This window comes from Trematomus bernacchii, unplaced genomic scaffold, assembly GCF_902827165.1.
Source record: "Trematomus bernacchii unplaced genomic scaffold, fTreBer1.1, whole genome shotgun sequence".
In the NCBI taxonomy this organism is placed as follows: domain Eukaryota; kingdom Metazoa; phylum Chordata; class Actinopteri; order Perciformes; family Nototheniidae; genus Trematomus; species Trematomus bernacchii.
The window spans coordinates 2864545-2885834 of NW_022987641.1; the positions used below are offsets into that span (position 1 = coordinate 2864545).

General features: G+C 40.5%; 1 protein-coding gene across 1 annotated transcript in view; it reads left to right on the top strand.

The window, feature by feature from the left end:
* Window positions 1-13281, top strand: part of LOC117484958 (protein piccolo-like) — a 58536-nt gene extending 45255 nt beyond the window's left edge. The window contains 10 exon segments of the mRNA XM_034133472.1: window positions 561-587; window positions 1620-1713; window positions 2309-2380; window positions 2466-2712; window positions 3278-3547; window positions 5768-5909; window positions 6415-6476; window positions 7810-7944; window positions 8968-9113; window positions 10239-13281. Coding sequence (XP_033989363.1) covers window positions 561-587; window positions 1620-1713; window positions 2309-2380; window positions 2466-2712; window positions 3278-3547; window positions 5768-5909; window positions 6415-6476; window positions 7810-7944; window positions 8968-9113; window positions 10239-10382 — 1339 coding nt within the window. The 3' untranslated portion in view covers window positions 10383-13281.
* Window positions 13282-21290: the final 8009 nt, after the last annotated feature.

The following is a 21290-nucleotide window of genomic DNA, read 5'->3' on the forward strand; positions in this document are numbered from 1 at the left end:
TTTGCTTTGGTATGAGTGGTGCATACAAAGACACGGAAGGAAGAATACAGAGCAAAAAACAGTACTACTGTATAATAAAAGCTATTTTAGGATTATTAAAACTATACTTATGTGAGTACAGTAAAGTAAAATAAAATATAACAAATACTATTTTCAAAGTGGAGAGCAGTACAGATTTAAAAGGAGGTAGTGTAGAGCAGAAATGTGCAACATGTTGTTCAGGATTTACAATATTAAAAAGAACAAGATAGTGTTCTCAAGATTATTCAAATGCTTCCACTTTCCACAGTTTCATGAGCAGCAGATCTCCATTATGGTTGCCAATGGATGCGTCACATCACACAACTCATAACACGACAGCACACACTCAATCCCCCACTGCAGCACACCACAGACCCCCACTCTCGCCCCCTTTTCCAAACACAACTTCTAAATCACACACTTAACCTAAATCTACAGTCCCTCCCCACGTACACGCGGACACTCTCTGACCCCCCCCACCTCTGACTATTGTTTCTGTATGTTGTTCTCTATATTTAATGCATGCTGGACCCTCTCAGTCAGGTCATGGTTGTCCAGAACGCCAGGTATGTGACTTGACCATTTTGATACTTTTGGTTCTGTTTTGAAATTTGGTTGTCAGTTTGGTGAAGGTAACAACACATCCAAATTGTTTTCTAACTAATCTGAAGCTTTTGGATACAAATCAGTTCAACTAACTCCCTTAATTTGTGCATTTTCCCCAGTCCCCTATTCCCATGATACTCCACTCACCTTAAAGCAAGGAGTTGAACCCCTTAATATTAACATCTTCCCATTTCTTTAACATAACATAAATAAACGTATGATCCAAGCTAACTTCTGCGTGTTCCTGGTCTGTCTTTGTTCCCAACCATTGTAATTTGATATCCAAACATTGACCCCTTTAGTTTGTCCTTGTTTTGTGAATAAAACCATCAGTAATGTCCTACACCGTGCCATGACATCGTCCTGTACCCTTGATGCCCTGCCACATTCAATACACACTCCATTGTTTTCCTATGCAGTCCTTATTCATCCCATTATTTTCCAATATACATTAGATTGTCCTTGTCTTTACCAAACTAACTCTTACAGACTTACTAATATCCTACAATCTTATATTAAACCCTACACACTGCAAAAAAACATCCATTGAACAAGTCATTTATTTTACTCCGGTGGGTCTGATAAAATGTTTCTCCTCAAAACAGGTGAATAATTAGTCAGTAAAGTCAGATTATGCTTTTGTTTCATTCTTTGATAAAATGGTGTTACTAGTGGCACCAAACAAGAAAAAGATTCAAGCTCTCTCGACCATACTGGCATACAATTGCACTTGTTTTAGGACTTCTACATTTTATGAGACTAAATGACTTGCTTGACATCAAAATGGACTTTTTTGCAGCGCACCCTGACATCATACCTGCCTTTCATGCACGTAGGCTCATACATTGTTGTCGTCCGAACAATGTGCATCACCTTCATTCTCTCCCTTCTTCTGTCTACATTGTGCCCGGTGTATTGTGGTGGTTTCACTCTCCTGCAGGGCTCCGGCATGTTTCTGACCGAGTGTGTCTTGTTGTGATGTGTTCCCTCAGTGCTGAAAACAAGAGGAGGTCCAAACACGCAGGCAAGAGTCTCAACCCCGAGTGGAACCAGACTGTCATCTATAAAAACATCCACCTGGAGCAAGTATGGCATCATTCAGATATTTCTGTTAAGCATAGCTGCACCAGTCAATGTTCAGGAAGTCATGGTGCAGAATAAGTTGTAAAAACACAAAATGACACAGCATTTTTGTACTGACTTTATCTTAAACTCAATGTTTTTTTGAATTGCCACAAAGATTATTATGTGCAAGAATCAAAGATCAAATGCCAAACTCCCATTTGCTAAATATAACATCTCTGCATCACTCTATTGTGTAGTATGCTTTGTATACCTCAATATTCAGTGAAGGCACAACAAGAGACCTCACATTAGGCCAAGTTTTATATAAAAATGATAAAATTACATTATCTGTGCAGGCATGCTGACTAGCATTGTGGCCTTTGGTTTGAGTAGAGCAGATGGATATGCCATTGGGATTTAATTAACTCATGTTAGATCCCATTTTAGATTCATTGGACCCATATCAATCACAGTCAATTTTGGACTTCTGCTATCTGTTTTTTTTTAGCTGCTGAATGTCCAGTCCCACTTTAAGCCCAGATCATATGTTCTTTCTCCAAGGTCAATTTTGTCAGCCAGGAAAGCTTTTCATTAACTGTATATGTGTGTGTATCAGCTGAGGAAGAAGACGCTGGAAGTGAGCGTGTGGGACTACGACAAGTGCTCCTCTAATGACTTCTTAGGAGAGGTAAACCTGTTTTCACTCTATTTTCAGGTCATTTTTGCACCATGGTGTAGGCACATGTCCATTAACCTGCCGAGTTTGTTCCCAGGTTCTTATCGACCTGTCCAACACAGTCCAGCTGGACAACGTCCCGCAGTGGCACCCCCTGAAGGAGCAGAGCGAGGGGGACCACCACCGGCGCTCCCACTCGGGACAGAGCCGCCACTCCTCCTCTAAACCCTCCTCCCAGCACTCCTCCCCTAAAACCACCGTCTCCGAACAGGACAATCAGGATTCTCCCAAATCATCTGTCATCAAGAGCCGAAGCCACGGGATATTTCCAGATCCGGCCAAGGGTAGGACACGATGAAATTCCTTCAGCTGCTTGACCTTATCACCCCCTAACAACCGTCTGTACTCCTCTAGTACTGCTACCTCTCTCTACTTCTACTCTCTTCCTGTCACTTCTTCTCTCGTCTGTCCTCCCACTATCTCTCTATCTACTTTCTGTCCACCTGTTTCTCTCTTGCAGTCTTTTTTTCTACTTGCACCTTCCTATGCCCATTTATGCACACCCATCATAGCTTTAGCTTCATGCTTTTTTGCTTTCTCATGGTCTGTATTCTTGGTTGCCATGATGTCACCCAGCTCAGAGGCCTAGCCTTAGCTCCCCTCTACCTCTCCCCTAACACAGAGGGCAGCATGGCCGTGGAAGGTTTTGAATGCTCCCCTAATTGAGAGAAATAACCATCAAATTGAATGAGGCTGTTTGAAGAGCATAGACTTTAATATACAGTTACCATGCTGGGCTACCTTTTCCAGCTACTTATTCACCACAGGTGTGAATAAAAAGTAAACCTCTAACTTCTCGAAAGTAAAAGGTAGTTTCTTTTGGTAATTTGGTGAATCTGGTTGTTTTAGACACGCAGGTGCCAACTCTCGAGAAATCTCACAGTAGCCCTGGCACATCGAAGCCTTCCCCGTCCGAGGGCCAGAGCCAAAGGCACGGACACAGGGAACACTCTCGCTCGCACGGCGCTTCACACTCCGGCAAAAGTGCCACGCGGCACCACCATCAGGACAGCGGCACTGGAAGCGGTGGAGGCGCTGCCATAGCAACAGCCGCTGCCCCGCAGCAGCCACAGCAGCAGCCACAGCAGCAGCCGCCGCCGCCGCAACGCCTCCAACCAAGTAAACCAAGACGCAAATAAAGCCTACGCAGCATGGCCTCCTCGCACTCATCCACCTTCTGTTATTTTACTTTGTTCCTTCAGTTTCCTTTTCTGTTTTCACTTTCCCTCACCCTTAACACAAGTCTGGTCCTCTCCCACGTCGTACTCACAGTGTGTCCACCTCTCACCGCTTCTCTGCTGTGTGTACTCACAAGTGTGTGGAGCAAGCACCTCACCTGTACTGTAGCACATCTGACCTTCCTAAGTTTGACCCTTTTTAATTAACCCAAAGAGGCGTAATGGTTGCTAATCGAGGCCAATTCTACCTACTTAAAAAAGTAAACAGGCTATAGGCTAAATCCTTATTTATCTAATGCTCTTTTAAATATAAAAATAAATAGGTTTAAACATTTGTTTTTGTTTTGTTTTGAAGGGTGATTGAAATCTTTAATCTTGACATAGGATGAGCAGAAGTATGACAGTCATAACAAAAAATGAAATCTAAAGTAGATTAGCAGGACATGATCTAAAGGCAAATCTGACCGTTTTGTCGTGGCACAAAGACATCTCAAGCTCTCTCAAAAATACTGAAGAAATGATAGACTTTGTGGCAAAAGTTCAATTATTGGAGTAGAGTTTCCACTTCCAAGAGAGTTTATATCACCACTAAGCAGTGATATATTTTGGATGTATTGATCCAAGCAGTAAAACAGAAGAAAGTCCCAATCCCAGCCCCTTCCCAAACTATCATTAACCTCTTTTGGGAGTCTTTTGTTTGGTTTTGAGTTATTCCCTTTCTCTGAACAAACAACAACCAGCTCCTCCACTGAGATGGCTGTGCATGCAGTCCGCTAACCCCCCCCCCCCCCTTTCTGGTTTGAACAACTATGGGACTCACACTGCACCTCAGTAGATGCTGCACACCCCGCTTCCTAGTGACATGCAGGAGGGGCGAATGTGCACCGCACACTGTGGCTGCATGTGATGTGACAGTCAAGCTGGTTTCCATGGTGAAGATAAACCGCTCTCTGAATCTCCATCTCGCTCCTCCCTCCTTCCATCTTAAACGTCGACCCCATGACCTTTGTTTCCTGGCGTTGACCTCCCTGACACCTGACCTGCCGAAAAACAAACAGGCCAACGAGGCCGCCTCTCTCTGAGGCAGCAGAGGCACAGCGTAGCGGGCGTGCTCACCATTCAGACAGCGCAGTCCGATTGGCTGCCTGCCCTGCCGGCGGTCGTCTCGGCCAATGGGAGCAGAGCAGACGGCAGACACCTGACCCTCGGGAAAGCTGTGTCGGAAGAGAGGCCGCAGAGCATCGGAGGTGAGAGTTCCCCCCAGAGTCTCCTCGCAGGGGGAGAGTGAAACATGAGATGCTACTAACGCACACCTGCAGAAAGAGAGTTTAAAGAGCCAGGGCGTCACACTCACCAGAGATCCATGCAGCGAGACACGCTTTCTCCACGGCCACCAACACAGTTCACTAGTACCAGGAAATGAATGTCTGTCTGGTTCACTGTGCCACCCCCACGACCCCCCCAGTGCTTCATTCCTCTGGTATTAGTGAGCTCCAGCGATCAGTGACGACGTGTTGCGTGGCCTGACAGGAAAACGTGTCGCCATGGATTCTGTTCTGCACCACATCCACGCATCCCACATCATTCATACTCTATCACACTGCCTGGTCAAACATTTACTTCTTAAACATCTTGCAAATAAACAGGTTTTAAAAACAAATGTAGTACAATCTTAAACATCCTTTAAACTTTAATGATCTATATTTATTTTTCAGCTAAACTAATGCTAACATCGAGATTATTATTAAAAGTTCATGTGAAAAACTAACATGTCAGCAGGGTCTACGTGCCTCTTGTGTGGTCTATTTGTGCATAAACATATATATGTGATTTCTCTGGATGTATTTCTGTGTTTCATGTTAAAGCTTTAAATGTGTTGTCCATGTCTGAGAGAAAATATTACACACTTTGTTCATGTGCTTCTTGCTAGCCCACATTGTTTGTGTGCTATTCATTACAATCCAGTCTTCTTTACTGTAAGTGTAAACAAAGCTCCCTGTTTCAGATGATTTGAAGTATTAGGCTGATAATGATGGGTTTTTAGTTGCTACGGACATGAACTGATGCTTCTTGGACCTAGTTTTTACAATCTTGGATCCGACAGAGGTGCAGTTTGTGTCCCTTCTCTTTGTGGTGATGGTGTGGTCGTGTCTCTGCACAGCTCGGTCCAGCTACAGATCCGGAGACGCCCCTGTCACAGCCGCCTCTCTGGACAGCGGCCTGAGCGGCAGCGCCTACAGCCTGCTGGACGAAGAAGGAGAGACAAACGAGGTGGACAGTGCCATCTTCCAGGTGCCACGATTGTAAGTCACCTTACTCAACACTATTTTTTAAATAATTGTTTTATTTAAATCTTTATTGTCACATTATACATGGCATTAACATGCTGGTTACAAGAACATAACAATCATGTAACAAAAGGCCAGCAAGGCAGTACAAAATAAAAATAAAATAAAAGGCTAGGGATATGTCTTCATGTTATTATATTCTTGAAGATACATGTAACTATTAGCTATTGTTCCAGTCAAATGTCTTTGTTTTGAGTCTTGTATAGAGTCCATTTTACCCACTTTCTGTTGAGTTGCGTTTCTTGCAATTTATATGTCAGTTTTTCCATCAAAAAGATTTCTTCCACAATTCTTCCCCATTGGTTTTTGCTTGGTGGTGATTCCTTACCCCAATCCTAGTGATAGCTTTCCCTTAACAATTATTTTAAGCCTCACTTTTTTGGATGTGCTATTAATGTTTTTTGGATACATGCATTGTGTAGTTTTGTAAATTCCAGAACTTTGTTTCCTCTCTCTTTAGTGGAAAGATCTCCAATGGCACAGACGTGATGAAATCCTCACTTGGACTCGGTGACACTGAAGGTTAGACATTCCCTCTAACACTATTAAATGCACTTTAACATAATTGTGATATCCTCCAGAGACCCACCCATTCATTTTTGAAAGTTATTTCATGTTTACTGATTGTTTTTGATTGCAAGTATTTCAATGTATATTTGCATCATTCACATTATTCGTAGAGTTATTAACTCATTAATGTTCAGGTTATTTTCATTATCTATCCCTGGCTATTTCCTTTTCTTCTTCCTGCTTTTAAATATTGGTTCAAGTAAATTATGACTAATGCAAAAATGCAAATTTGACCTTAAAAATCTAGAAAGAGGTTTGTTATCTGACATTCACATTTCCAACCAGTGCGAGACCTAAGCTACAACGCACATGGACGAACACATGAACACATTTTGATTATCCGCATGACTTCTTTATCTCTTTATAATCTGCACTCTTTTTCTTGTCAATGGGACTCTCTCGTCTGGTAATAAACACACACACACAGAGTATACCCTTACACAGTTCTCATTTCCATTCAGTTTCCAAGGCAACCAGAAGCCAGGCACAGCTCTTCATAACTTCTCCCCATCGTTGTTAAACAAATAAATGAGATGTTTGAAGGCCTCGTTTGAGTTGACTCATCATGAGAGTTCTCTCAGCGTCCAGCAGAGGGCAGTCACACGCACCAGGTGCCTTATTTTACAGAGGGAGTGTGAGAATAGAGCAGTGATGGAAAATAACTAAGTACATTTACTTAAGTATTGCACTTAAGTACTTTTGTGACAGATTTGTACTTGAGTATTTCCATTTAATCAAACTTTATACCTCTACTCCATTACATTTCAGAGGCAAATATGAAAGTTTTACTCCACTACATTTATTTTGACGCTCAGATTTACTAGTTACTTTGTACATATAAAAACACATGATATGATGGTATAATGCAGAACTGTACTACTAATCCACACTGACAACTACAAACTATTATAATAACCTCTTACATGTTAGTGATAAAACCAGGATATTAAAAAAAAATACATAATATAATACTTTAAAAAGACCCCTTCTGCAGTACTTTTACTTCCGAAACTTGAAGTACATTCAGCTCATAATACTACTGTACTTTATAATATTTTGATATGGGCCATTCTGTATAATGAGTACTTTGTGTACTTTAAGTACATTTTGATGCTAACACTTTTGAACTTTTGCTGAAGTGACATCTTGAAATCGAGCCTTGAAATGTTAAGACCCTAGTATTTGTAATTTTACTCAAGTTAAGGTTCTGAGTACTTCTTTCAACACTGGATTAGAGGAGTGTGTGTTTCACTGCGCCCAGCTGATTCAATGTGTGTATTTTCAGGTAAGTCCCAGGTGATGGGGGAGATAAAGATCGCTCTGAAGAAGGAGGTAAAGACGGATGGTGAGCAGCTGGTCCTCGAGATTCTTCAATGTCGCAATATCACCTACAAATTCAAGTCTCCGGACCACCTGCCTGGTAAGAGCAAACACAACACACACACTTATTGTCATTTAGCTTGGATATGCACAAGATCTCAACATGCAGGACTGATTTCTCCATCTTTTATCTTCTTGTTTCCTATTCTGTCAATACTTCTATAAAGACTCTTCACAGCATTCAAAGAATATTATATGAGATACATATTATTTTCATAATTTGACAGCCGGGAGGCCCACACTGCCCACATTGTACAGTATAGAAAAAGACAGGCATCTGACATAGCACATACATCCATGCCAGTTTCTTTAGATGCAGATCCTTTGGTGTCATAATGGTGTCTTTCAGCCAGCATTTCCTTTACCAGATGGATACTTCAGTTAACACCCAGGATGGAAAATAAACGTTATTACTGTAACTACTGTATCTGTAGTTTAGAAAATCAGCAGCACCCTGAGTCAAAGCATGCATCGAGCATCTACTGTCATATCTGCAGATTAGACAGTACAATATATTTAGATTTCATGTGAACTGGACTTGGCGTTGACAACAATCCCTGACTTGTCTTCCCTCAGCGTAGCCGCCCACCTCTCCTCTTGTGATATTTACATCTTAATACCCAAGCTGCCTGCTACTTGTTTAATATGCATTGGTTAACAGATTGGATATGCAGAAAAGTCCATTGACAGTAGAAGAAAATGTGGAGCAGTGACTCATAGCATTAATTCTTTATTGTTGGCTGTGTGCAACTGTGAGTATTTTTAAAGCTGCTGTGTAGACTGTGTACTGTATGTGTTAAGTGGCCATGATTCTCCAATATTAATGACCAAAGCCCATTTTAAACTATGTGTGAAGCAAAAGAAAAAGCACAATTTGATGGATGGGATTATTTATTTACATAGACAAAAATGGCAGAAAGACATGAAATAAATACCTGTGCTGTAAATGTAGAAACATGATCATTTTAATAAGGAAACTTACAACTATAAAGCTTTTTCTAGGCTTCCCCTAGGCCAAAATCACATGGCTTACTATGTTGTGTGTGTATTTGTGTGTCCACAGATCTGTATGTGAAGCTCTACGTGGTGAACATCGCCACCCAGAAGAGGATCATCAAGAAGAAGACCAGAGTGTGTCGCCATGACCGGGAGCCATCTTTTAACGAAACCTTCCGCTTCTGTATGAACCCGGCCGGACACTCGCTACAGGTAATGCTAATCCAGTCCTTATTACAGGCACACACAAACACAGCAGGAAGAATATAAATCGTTTTAATAAGGTATACATGAACTGCTTAAGAAATGCTTATTATTTTAGTAGGGTTATTTGCTTTCATGCCGGGAGTTAAGTGTTTCTTAAGTGCATCACTACCCTATTCTCCAGGTAGGACTAAAGATATTTCATGTTTTCTTCCAGGTGAAATTTTTATTTCTATATTTACTCCGTTTACAAGATATACATGGTGTATTGGTAGGATAATATGTACCACCACTTATGGTTCAATGTATTGTATTAAAAAAATATCATCATGACAAAATATTTGACTGTTCTCAGAGATGGATAAAGGTAACTAAGAAAAATGATCTTTGCACATTTTTGTTTATTTTTTATGTTTCTTGTCCCCAACATTTGTTTGTTTTTTCTGCTCCTGTAACACTGTGCTTGGACCCCCCCCTGTGGCCCCCCTCTAAAAGACTAAATCTATTATCATGCAATTTGTGATAGTGTTGCAGCCAATACTGCACTGTAACCTGGGCCTAAGATAACAGGAATGTTGTTTTTTTCAGTAATGTAATTAAATAAATTGAAAATAAGTTGCTGAAACAAATTCTGTTACTAAAATACCAACAAATATTAAGAAATCAAATAAAAACAATGTTTGTCTGCATAAATAATGCATTTATTATCCCCAAACTGCATTTATGTTAATGGTAAAGTAAGTAACTCAAGTTGTAACTCAGTCATTAACACAAATTCTGTTATTAAAACAAAAACCAGTGATGGTATTTTATGTTTCTTTGTGCGCTATGACTTAATACTGAACTGAAAAAGTTTAAATCTTGAACTCTGTCTTTGTCTCCTTTGTCCAGCATTTAACATGCCCCTCTCATTCAATAACTATCCCCCAGTTAAATTGGTCTGACCCGCTTTTGCCCCTCTGGGCTTCCGTAGATACCTAGAACCAGGAGACTACTAGCTTAGCTTAGCATAAGGCTGGAAACATCTCGCAAAAAATGTATATTCCTTTAAACATTCACCAATCTCTTGTTAGACCTGGTTCCTTCACGTACTCAATCATTTGACATGTTGTTTGTTTGTTCTTTCAACACCAGCTGTTCCTGGTGTCCAATGGGGGCAAGTTTATGAAGAAGACCCTGATTGGGGAGGCCTACGTGTGGCTGGACAAAGCGGACCTACGCAAGCGAGTGGTGAGCTGGCACAAGCTCCTCGCCAGCACCGCCCAAATCCACTCATAGACAGAAACTCCACCTAAAAAACTCTCATGTGGGGACGCTTAGGTTCAACATCTGTCACACTGATCCACTCCGACTGGATGGGTAAAGGGTGGTTTGGGCTTGGGAATATTTTTGTTCAGGGCTCTGAGATTTGGAAGATGCTTTTGTTCGTAAGGGCACCTCTGATGATCGTTTCCGTCCTGCAGGAGGGTTGGGGGGAGTAGTGATGCGTTTACAGGAAACTAAGCTAAGTTTACAGGAAGTACAGTGTACAGTAGTGAAGCCAGGGCTGAGGAGAACACAGGTGCTGAGGTCAGAGGTCAAGCACGGAATCAACCAGGTATTACACTCTTTAATTCACTACACACACACACACACACACAATTATTCACGACAAGTTTGCACACTCATTCACGCAGAAGAGACATTTTAATTCTACAGGGAATGGACACACTTCTGATTTATTTATGTAGATGTTTTATCCATTCCTTCATTGCTTTATTATGAGAGTTTTATTGATTTACAAAGCATTTTGGGAATGAAATAGTGAAGACTCCGCTGCGGAGACCTCGTATTTATTTTTGTATTAGGATATTAGTGTAGAGTTCTATCATTTGTCTTCTTCTCAATTATTGAAAAAATAATCTATCCTGGGAAGGAAGCATAATATATTTTATAACACACTACCTAGCATTCCAGTCCAAGAGAAAAAATAAATCTCAGAAAGCATGAATTTATTATCTCCTTGTTCACTTTGCACCCCATCTTTTCTCTCCCTAAGTGTAAACACAGTTGTATCAAATGATGTATATTGTTTGATAATGATTAATATGGATATATAATTGGATACTATATATTGTGCGCATGAGTCTATCTATCTGGTATGCATTGCCACATGTTCTGCACAAAAAACAATCACCTCTAAGGTTCACTCTGTACATAGTGAAGTGTCATAGCTGGAAATGAATTATAACATATATAGATAGATATATAGATATCTTTATCAGAGACAATCGAGTCTTGATGATTGTGACATAGAGCTTTTATTTACCCATGATGCCCCTTAGAATGTGAGATGTTTACCATATGAGATTTCTTTCTTTTTCTTTGTGAGATCCAGGCACATTACGAGTCTTATATTCGCCCTGCTTTCATTCATAGGAGCAGTCAACCTAACAACGCACGCTTTTGTGGTATTTTGCACTTTTTTCTGCTTAGAATGTAAAACCGATGTCATCGTCCTGCTAAAAAATTGAGATGATTTACCTTACAAGGGCGGGAAGTAGAGAGGTAAAGTAAAGCGATGAAAATATCTGGAGATATTGTAGCGAACAAAAGACAAATGTGCCGGGAACCATCCACGAAAAAGCACTATTACCATTCTAAGATACGTCAATGCTATCGTTGTAGCATGTTGATGTTTTGTCCCAGTTTTTGTCATATACGTGTTGTCTTGTTATTGCCACTTCCACAAATTGTCAATGTTGTGTCTTTAAAAGTCCATTATGTCTTAGTAAATGTCCTACCATGTGCTATTTAGGGGGGAAAGAGGTAGGCTTCATTTCGCATTTTCAGTCCAAATTAGCAGTAAAAGTTGATATCTGAGTCATAACTATGCAACATCTTCTGAATAAAGGTGGTAACTGCATCATGACTCAGCAGATAGTTGAAAAAAGAGGAAGCATTTATCTTGATTTTTCTTTCGCACTCCTGTGTTTTCATGCCCTCCATGAAACGCTTAATCCTTTAATATCATTTCTATACAAATCTTTTATTTATTGACTGTGAGACTATTTTATATGTTGTATTATATTTGTTTACAGTTCATATCAGGTGTACATAAAAGACAAGTTGGGAAATTTGTTTTTATACACACCGTATCGTTGTTTACAAGGTTCAGAGGGCCTGGAACTCAGAGAACTAACTTTGTTGTCCTTGTGCACCAACACACATACGGACATTAACATGCACACATCCTGAATTTCACAGATAAGAAAAGATAACATACCCATTTAAACAATTCACTTTTTTTTATGTACTCCCCTTTTGAATAGTTAATTTTAAGCACTTGAATAACTGAAATGTTTTAAGGTCAGTGTGTGGTTTTCTTGTTTTCATACCTGTGTGTTTGTGTAAAGCATCTCCAGACCAGTCCATGCATGTCATAGGCCAAATTGCATATATCTTCTTTTAAGTGTTGTCTGTCTAAAAATATCAACTTTTAAAATCTCTCTAAAAAGATGAACACACTCACACAAACACACACACAAACACACGCACACACACACATGCTATCTCTCTATTTCCAACCTTGTAAATACAAAGCTTTTTTATACTGGGGTTTGGGGAGCAATAGGTCTTTTAGTAGACTGAAAAAAGGTGTGTAATCATAGAAGTAAAAGGAAGTTGTTTTTTTCTCTTGATCAATGTACAGCGGATAGACTGAAAAACAACGTTATGTCTGTTTATAGGGACAGATTTACCCGACCCTTAACACCAAACACTTAAGGTTTACCAGAGTCTAACTACACAGAAGTCTATCTTAACTCGAGCAGTTGCAGGAGAATTTAAATGTGCTCACACTGGATGTTGCATGTTTCGTTGGTGGTTCATACTATTTTTGTGTCCAGATATTATTAAAGAAAAAAAAAGAATGAGGTAGCGAAAGATATAGAACAAAACTGTCGTAGAGAAGGAAATTATGAAGAAAAACCTATTAAGATTATCGATGATGTATGCTGACTGTACAAAGATTATGCTTGTAAAACCCGTCTGGTTTTTCACTTGTAAGTAAACAGAAAAAAAATCTACTGTCATGGTTTTGTGATTGTATACAGGAGGTATTGATAAATTATGCAAATTGTGCTGTAAAAATGGCTGTTGCCCCATGTCTAAATATTAAATATCAGTACAAAGGAAATGCTGTTGGGAATTGCATTATTGACAATAACACAGTTCTTTTTTTAAATTTGTTTTATCTACTTTTCAAAGCTGGTTAATGCATTGTTGTATTGATGCACGATGTAACCACAGGATGGCACCAATGGCTTTCAATTTGAGTCCATGGCCGTGTCTCAATTCAGGGGCTGCACCCTTCGGAGTACGCAGCCTACGCGGTCCACGGAGGACCCAGCCCACGTAGACCATGTGCTACCTCGACGTCCTCGACATTGAGAAACACCCACGGCCCATGTGTCCTTACAGGGCCTTACACAGCTGCTGTAATCAACACAGGTGTTTCCACTCACTGGTTGATTGTGTGTTTGATTGACAGCTCTCCTCTCCTGTCCTATGGCATCTCTACATCCATTTTCAAGGTAAGAGGCGGTCTAATTTGCACCTGCTGTGTGTAAAGGGCCTTAATCCTCAATTATTTATAAATATGTCTGATTTATACACAAAGGAAGACAAAAAGATCTAAGAATTTTCCCCACATTTCTTAAAGATCAAACATGGTTGTATTTCTTGCCGCTTACACTGTTTAAGAGGTAGCGGCCGGTCCATAGGGGCGCTAGGGGCGCCGCCCCACCTCTTCCCATATTGAAAAAAAAAAAATAATAATAATAATTAAAATTAAAATTAAAAAAAATATATATGTTTAAAAAAATATATATGTTTTTATTTTTATTTTTAATGAACAAGGTAAATATTATATAATTGGTATCAGTAAAATGTATAATCTACAATAAAATCTCGTTTAAAATTGTGTTACGATGTCTAAAGTTACTGATAAGTCACATGTTTCCTGCCTGGCCTTGCCCATGCACCTTCTCTCGTCTGGGCGCTAAGAGAGGAGCCTTCAACCAGTGCAGCAGCAGCCACCAGCAGCTGACTGTTGCTATCTGTAACGTGTAAACTATGCCGCGAAAATATAATTTCAGCCAATCAGCGTCGTCAAAGATGACGGTCACCGGGCGCCAATGTCAGCGCCCAGTGCAGTCTGTGAGTAGTTTGGACAGTGACTCGTATCCGGTTGACGCAGTAGTTGATGAGGATGGCTTCGTGTGCAGGTGGAGTCTCCGGACCTCGGTCCCCGCCTAATTCTGTTCAAGAGCTAATCTCCAATCCTTTCGAAAGGAGAAGTTTGGCAGATAAATTGTTGCTTAAAGACCTTGCACCGGACCAACCCGATTTGAATATATCGCAGCAATCTCGTGAAAAAGACAAAATTTATACACGAGGCTTCACAAGTAGCTGGTACACAAGAAAGGCTTGGCTAGCTGGATGCAAACAGGTAAATGCTGTCTTTTGTTTCCCATGCTTGGATATCACTTTATATGTAGAGAGGAGGTTTCCCATGGTTGTTAGAAGTTTATTAATAAGTGGGCATTTATCACAGAAGTGATTGTTCTGTCTCCACGTTTGTTGCATTGTCTGTGATGTATTTTCCAACGGTTATAGCTCCTGTTCTGTCCCAGCAACACTACACGGTTTGCAGCTCCACCACATTTTTGGTTTATCTTCGGTGTCGCTTAAAATCTGCTTCCCATCGGACTAAAACCTCCACGTAATCTGAAGACAGACACTTGAAGTTATTTAAACCTTTTGCAAACTTTATGTTCTTTCTTGCTCTAGCCTTGCCAGTTACATTGTACATAACACATATATTATCATTATGCTAACTGGTTGTTCGTGTTAGACGATGTAGCTTTTTCATTTCTGAGTTATTGCTATATGTAAATAAGCCTGTTTGTAAATAATCCTCAGAGAAACAAAGAAAAAACACAATTTATGACATTTTGTGCTGTGGTTATTTTTTTTAAATTGCATTTATTCACAGTTCAGTTTGAAATGCTGTAGTGACTTGTATTGAACCACTTAAATATTTATAATTAATGCTGAAAAGATGCTATTAATTTTATATCTCACATGCAGTTCACTGTAAAGCTACTTGGTGAAGGTGTTGGTTCATAAAACATGAACAGTTTTAAGAAAGAAAAAAACAGACCAGTTCTGAGAACACAAATTCCTGGTAAAGTAGTAGATGTTCAGGTTGATAAATAATATTTTCCACACTGAAGATTATGGAGGTATTGATCAGTCTTCTCATATTTTTAAGCCTCGATTTCTCCTTTCCCCCCCCCTCTAACATCACCAGAAGTCATCATTTAAGGGGTCATTTCTCGAAAAAAAATTACGGGGGGGAAACCCCCCGGACCCCCCGGGTAGGTCACTTACGGTACGTCAAGAGCCCCACCAAAAAAAAAAACCACCGGCCGCCACTGGGTAAAGCCCATGTTACTAATAAACTTAACAAGTGGCCTGGTATGAGGCTTGATTGTGTTTAGTAAGCTAGCATCCATAATATAGATACAATGTTATTGAAACTAAATGGAATGCAGCCCAAATTGATTTTGATGGTAACATTTCTGCTTTGTTTGTACTAAGACATTGACTTATTAAATTGCTCCTGGTGGCCAATGACGTGTGAATGTCTTGATGAGCAGGTGGCCATACCTCTGTTTTTTTTAATTGTGAATGATGACTTGTGTTGTAAAGCGCTCTGAAGGGTTGCAAAGACAGGAAAAGGGCTATATAATTGCTGTTCATTCACATAGGCCGTTTGACAGGCTTCACTTCATTTTCTCTCATCATTTCGTCAGGGAGACGCGATTCAGCCGGTCTAATCACTTGTTGCACTGGCAAAATTTACGGTGTACATTTCTAAAACCTGGCTTACACTCTTTTTTCATCACTAAAACCACTGCTGTTGCATCTTTCTACTCTACATGATTTCACTTTGGCATTTATTTAATTTCCTGTTTGAGCTGTGTAAAAAGAAATGCACATTTTATTTGTTTTATTAGACTCAACTAATGGGTGGTCTCCCCTTTTCCTTGTTCTCTTCCATCCTTCTACTGGTCAGGACAACAGAAACACTATTCTTCAATGATTGTTTCTGAAGGTTTGAGAGAATATGCTTTCACTCACTCCGTACAAATAAAAGATGTCCTCTTTGTTGCTCTAGTACAGGGGTTCCCAACCTTTATTGTGCCAAGGACCGGCAGATACATTAAAAAAAAATCGCGGACCGGTTGTCAATTTTAACTGATTTTAATATTTACTCACCACCAGCAGGTAGCAACAGAGGCTAATTGTATGTAACAGCCTGAACAAATACTAGAACAATATGCATCCAAAACATATTAACAAAGTTTAAAAAAGAACCGGTGTTGTTTTTTGGTTTTTCGGAAAACCAAAAAACCGACGTTATTCAGTTTTTAAACCAAAACGGGAAAACAGATAAATCAACGTTTTGGTTTTGTTTGTATGATTTACGGATAATCCAGTGAATGCTGGGAAAACGAGGAGAAGGCGCATTATGAAGGAGATGTCCGGTCGCCTGTGTGCACTCCCGACAGCATTTAGCACTACATCGAGATTAAGATTAAACTAATTTATTTTGGGAACAGCCGCATATATGCCGGTGTCGGACAGACACAAACACACCGAACACACAGAGCTGAGCTGAGCAGAGCACATACACACACACATCATGCGCCTTGGTGACTGACTGGACATCTCCTTCATAAAACTAATAAAAGGGGGAGTAATCGGGCAGTTCGATGTGTGTAGATGTGTGTGTGGTTAACACGTAGCAGCCTGCAGTCACTCTTAAACTGTTCTGATTAAGTTAAACACAGCGAAGGCGGTGCGTAAAAAGGCACAGCTCTTTACCGAGTATACGTCCCGCTGCCTCCTGATGCTGCAGCCATTTCATGAAGAGAGGGGGGTTTCCTTCTATAAAACAGCTGCGGGCAGCTGATACCGTGAGAGTCCCGGACATTAATTCATAGATCAAGGCAGACTGGTTTACTCTCCTGTTTTGGAGAGACAGCAAGCGCATTTCGTGGCATCTGCAGGCAGTGGCAAGTACTTCCGGCATATGCCACAGATGCCACAACTTGCCACCGGCATATGCCACAGATGCCACAACTTGCCACAGATGCCACAACTTGCCACCGGCATATGCCACAGATGCCACAACTTGCCACAGATGCCACAACTTGCCACCGGCATATGCCACAGATGCCACAACTTGCCACAGATGCCACAACTTGCCACAGATGCCACAACTTGCCACCGGCATCTGCCACAGAGGCGGAAGTACTTGCCACAGATGCCTCGGCAAGTTGTGGCATCTGTGGCATATGCCGGAAGTACTTGCCACAGATGCCACAGATGCGACAGAGTAGTGGCCTCTGTGGCAGATGCCGGCAGTACTTGCAACTGCCTGCAAATGCCAAGGCACATGCCACGGCGAGTATAGTGGCAACACTCATTGTGTTCTAGTGGCAACACTCATTGTGTTCTAGAATGATAAATAAAATAACATTGTACCTTGACAATCAATGCATTCTAATAGCGGGTACATTTTACACGTTGGCGGTTTTAGGTAGGCTATACAGCGACCCCTGGCGGTTCTAGTGTTAAGTAAAAGTAGAAGTAGCATACCTAAATGTAGGAATACTCTGTTACAAGTAAAAGTCCTGCATTAAAATGTTACTCAAGTAAAAGTGCAAAAATTATTAGCATAAAAATATACTTAAAGTACATATTACATGTTTTCATTATAATTAGTGATCGTTAAAGTGTTATCAAAGCTGGTAAAGGTGCAGCTAGTTTTAATGACTTTGTATACTGTAGGGTAGCTTGTGAATTTACTCCAGGAGCAACTAAAGTCTGATTTAAGACTTGATTATATTTCTAATCATTAATCAGAATCTGTAGTAAGTAACTACAGGTTGCCTATTAAATAAATGTAGGGGAGTAAAAGTACACAATTTACCTCTGAATTGTAGTGGGGTAAGTACTAAGTAACATGCCATTTACATACTCAACTAAAGCACAAGTAGGCTATTTCTAAATCACAAGTACAGTACTTGAGTATATATACTTAGTTAGCCTATTTCCCACCTCTGGTCAACAATGATAGATCTTAATGTCAATAAATTGTCTTTATTCACTTATAATATATCTTGAGTATTATCATAAAATAGCACGTTTATTTATTTTAGCAAACATTTTACACGATAAATACGGGTTTAACAGTTAAACAGCAGCATTTGCCACGGAAGGCGAGTGGCAGCTACCGTAAACCTTCTGGCATCTTGTGGCAACTCCCGTTCAGCAGCGGCAGATGCCTCGGCAAGTTGTGGCATCTGTGGCAAGTTGTGGCATCTGTGGCATATGCCGGTGGCAAGTTGTGGCATCTGTGGCAGATGCCGGAAGTACTTGCCACTGCCTGCAGATGCCACGAAATGAGCCAGGCCCTACTGGAGTTTTGCCAATCCGGTGCTTAAACAAATAGCTCTACACCCCTGGCCGACATGTCCTTAAAATGAAGTCCGAGTTTGAAATATATCTCAAATAATGTATGCACCACCATTTCCCCACATAAACATAACAGTCTGCAATCAAACGGTTGTCTCCTGTGCATTCCTCTTCCTACTTGGCGCACCGGTAACATGCTCGTGCGCCCTAAGAGGCTGAGACCTTAGGCTGAGCCGCCGAATCCCTCGGAACATCATAAAAGCCATTTTCAACGGTTTTCTGGTGAAAGATTAACTAGCTACTGGATGAAATAATATGACTGGTGGCATAGGTGCAAAAATTAATTAAAAATATTATGATAAAATATTTTTATTAGGGCTGTCAGTCGATTAAAATATTTAATCGCGATTAATCGCATGATTGTCCATAGTTAATCGCGATTAATCGCAAATTAATCGCACATTTTGTATCTGTTCGAAATGTACCTTAGAGGGATATTTTTCAAGTTTTTAATACTCTTATCAACATATGAGTGGACAAATATGCTTTATATGTTTGTTTATTATCATTTGAACAATGACAAATATTCTCATGAATATTAAACACAACAACCTCTGAACATTACAAATATTCGCCTCAATTCAACCTGGAACCTCTCTCAGACAATAATACAATACAAAGTGTGTGTGTGTGTGTGTGTGTGTGTGTGTGTGTGTGTGTGTGTGTGTGTGTGTGTGTGTGTGTGTGTGTGTGTGTGTGTGTGTGTGTGTGTGTGTGTGTGTGTGTGTGTGTGTGTGTGTGTGTGTGTGTGTGTGTGTGTGTGTGTGTGTGTGTGTGTGTGTGTGTGTGTGTGTGTGTGTGTGTGGACACTGTGATGGAGTGTTAAAAAAATCTTGGAGGTGGGCGTATCTGAGGCTTGGGGATTTTTTTGCAATCTCAAAAATTGACAGGAACAAACAGAGGTGCAAGGAGGACATGAAAGAAGAAGATCAGACAAGGGCAACGGGTGAACACAAATGAGGCACAATCAGACACAGGAGGGCAAACACAGGGAGAACAGAATTTCAAAATAAACCCATAACTAAACACACAAAACTAAAATCATGACAGTTCTAGGCTTTTACATATACTGGTTCTATCCATGGCTCAAAACAATTTAGCATATTCTTGTTTTTCTCAATCTACTCTTTGAATATCCTGCCTGTATTCACCAGATCTTGCATTTGAATTGCTTAATCATGCCTGGCAGATTGATTAGATCTGTGATGGGCTGGCTGACCTGCTCATTCACACCTAAACAAGTAGCCTTTACAAAAGGAGGTGAGGACTTTGTGGTCCAAAGCCCCATAAGAGAGGAAGAGAAAGGCTACATCTTGACAGAAACTTGAGGAAAAACTAAGACCTGTATGGGACAATCAAGCATTTATTTCTTCCTTGAACACTGAAAACAGCTGTTCGACGACAATATTTTCTAAAGGAAGTCAAGTCCCGAGGCCTGTACTACGAAGCTGGATTTTCGCTTAGCCGGCTAACTTCAGGGAAATCTCGGGCTTTCCGGTCCTACGACGCTGGTTCTCTTTTTAGCAGGCTAGATTTCCATGGTAATTTATGCTGAGCGGCAAACCTGCTCCGGAGCAGGTTAGGTTGCAGGCTAAGAGATCAACTCAGTGAAAGCACCGCCTGCTGACCAATCAGAGCTCCGTGTGCGGAGTTTAAAGCTATCAAGTCATATTACAGGATAGAGGAAATACAGAAAAACTGCCGTTGCAGGAAAGACGGCCGGCCAAAATCAACTGACTGTGTGAACGTGAAAATTAATAGAATATCCCCTCCCATCTTCAGAGCAATCTGACTATTATAATATTAGCGTTAAGAAAGCTTACTTAAATATCTGCCACGACATAAGTAACCGGATCAGAGTAACATTAAGTACAGTCCGCGGCACTGTGAGTGCAGACGTCGATGTGTCCCATTATCATTCATATCATATCAGTGATATGATATGAATGAAATATATGATACATTATGATGTGATATGATATCACATCATAATGTATCATATATTTCCTTATCTGAGTCAGCTTCTTGAGCCGTATCTGGCCGTGCAACACTCACAGTGTCACATACTGTATGCAGAAGTATTATTTTAAGCAACACATTAAGTTGATGAAACACTCGAGTCAAATTCTCCTAATTAAAGTCAGATCCACTCGTGTCTTGGACGGGGCAGTGATTTCATAAACCTGTTAATGTACGCATTCAAACACTTTTTCTTTTACCAGCTGTATTCACCTTGCAGGTGCAGCTATGTGGCTTTTATCCTGGATAAAGTGTTTAAGTCATGGATGTTTAAAGTTTAACTTCTTCATATTTGACTAATATTAAAGTTCACTTTTCATTCAGGAAGTATGACGCTGCGCTGTCAGTACGCTTGTCCGTGTTTGAGATTGGTCGAATGCTCCAAATACCACCCCTTTCATGTGAACGCGCACCTAACTAGATAGGACACGGCTGGCTTGAGCGATCCACTTGATAACCAGCGTCGTAGTACAGTTTAGCCAGAGCGCGTATGTTTTGGATTGGGCCAACCGGCTAACTCAAACATATCCAGGTTAGGTTGAACCAGCTTCGTAGTACAGGCCTCCGGTGACAGCA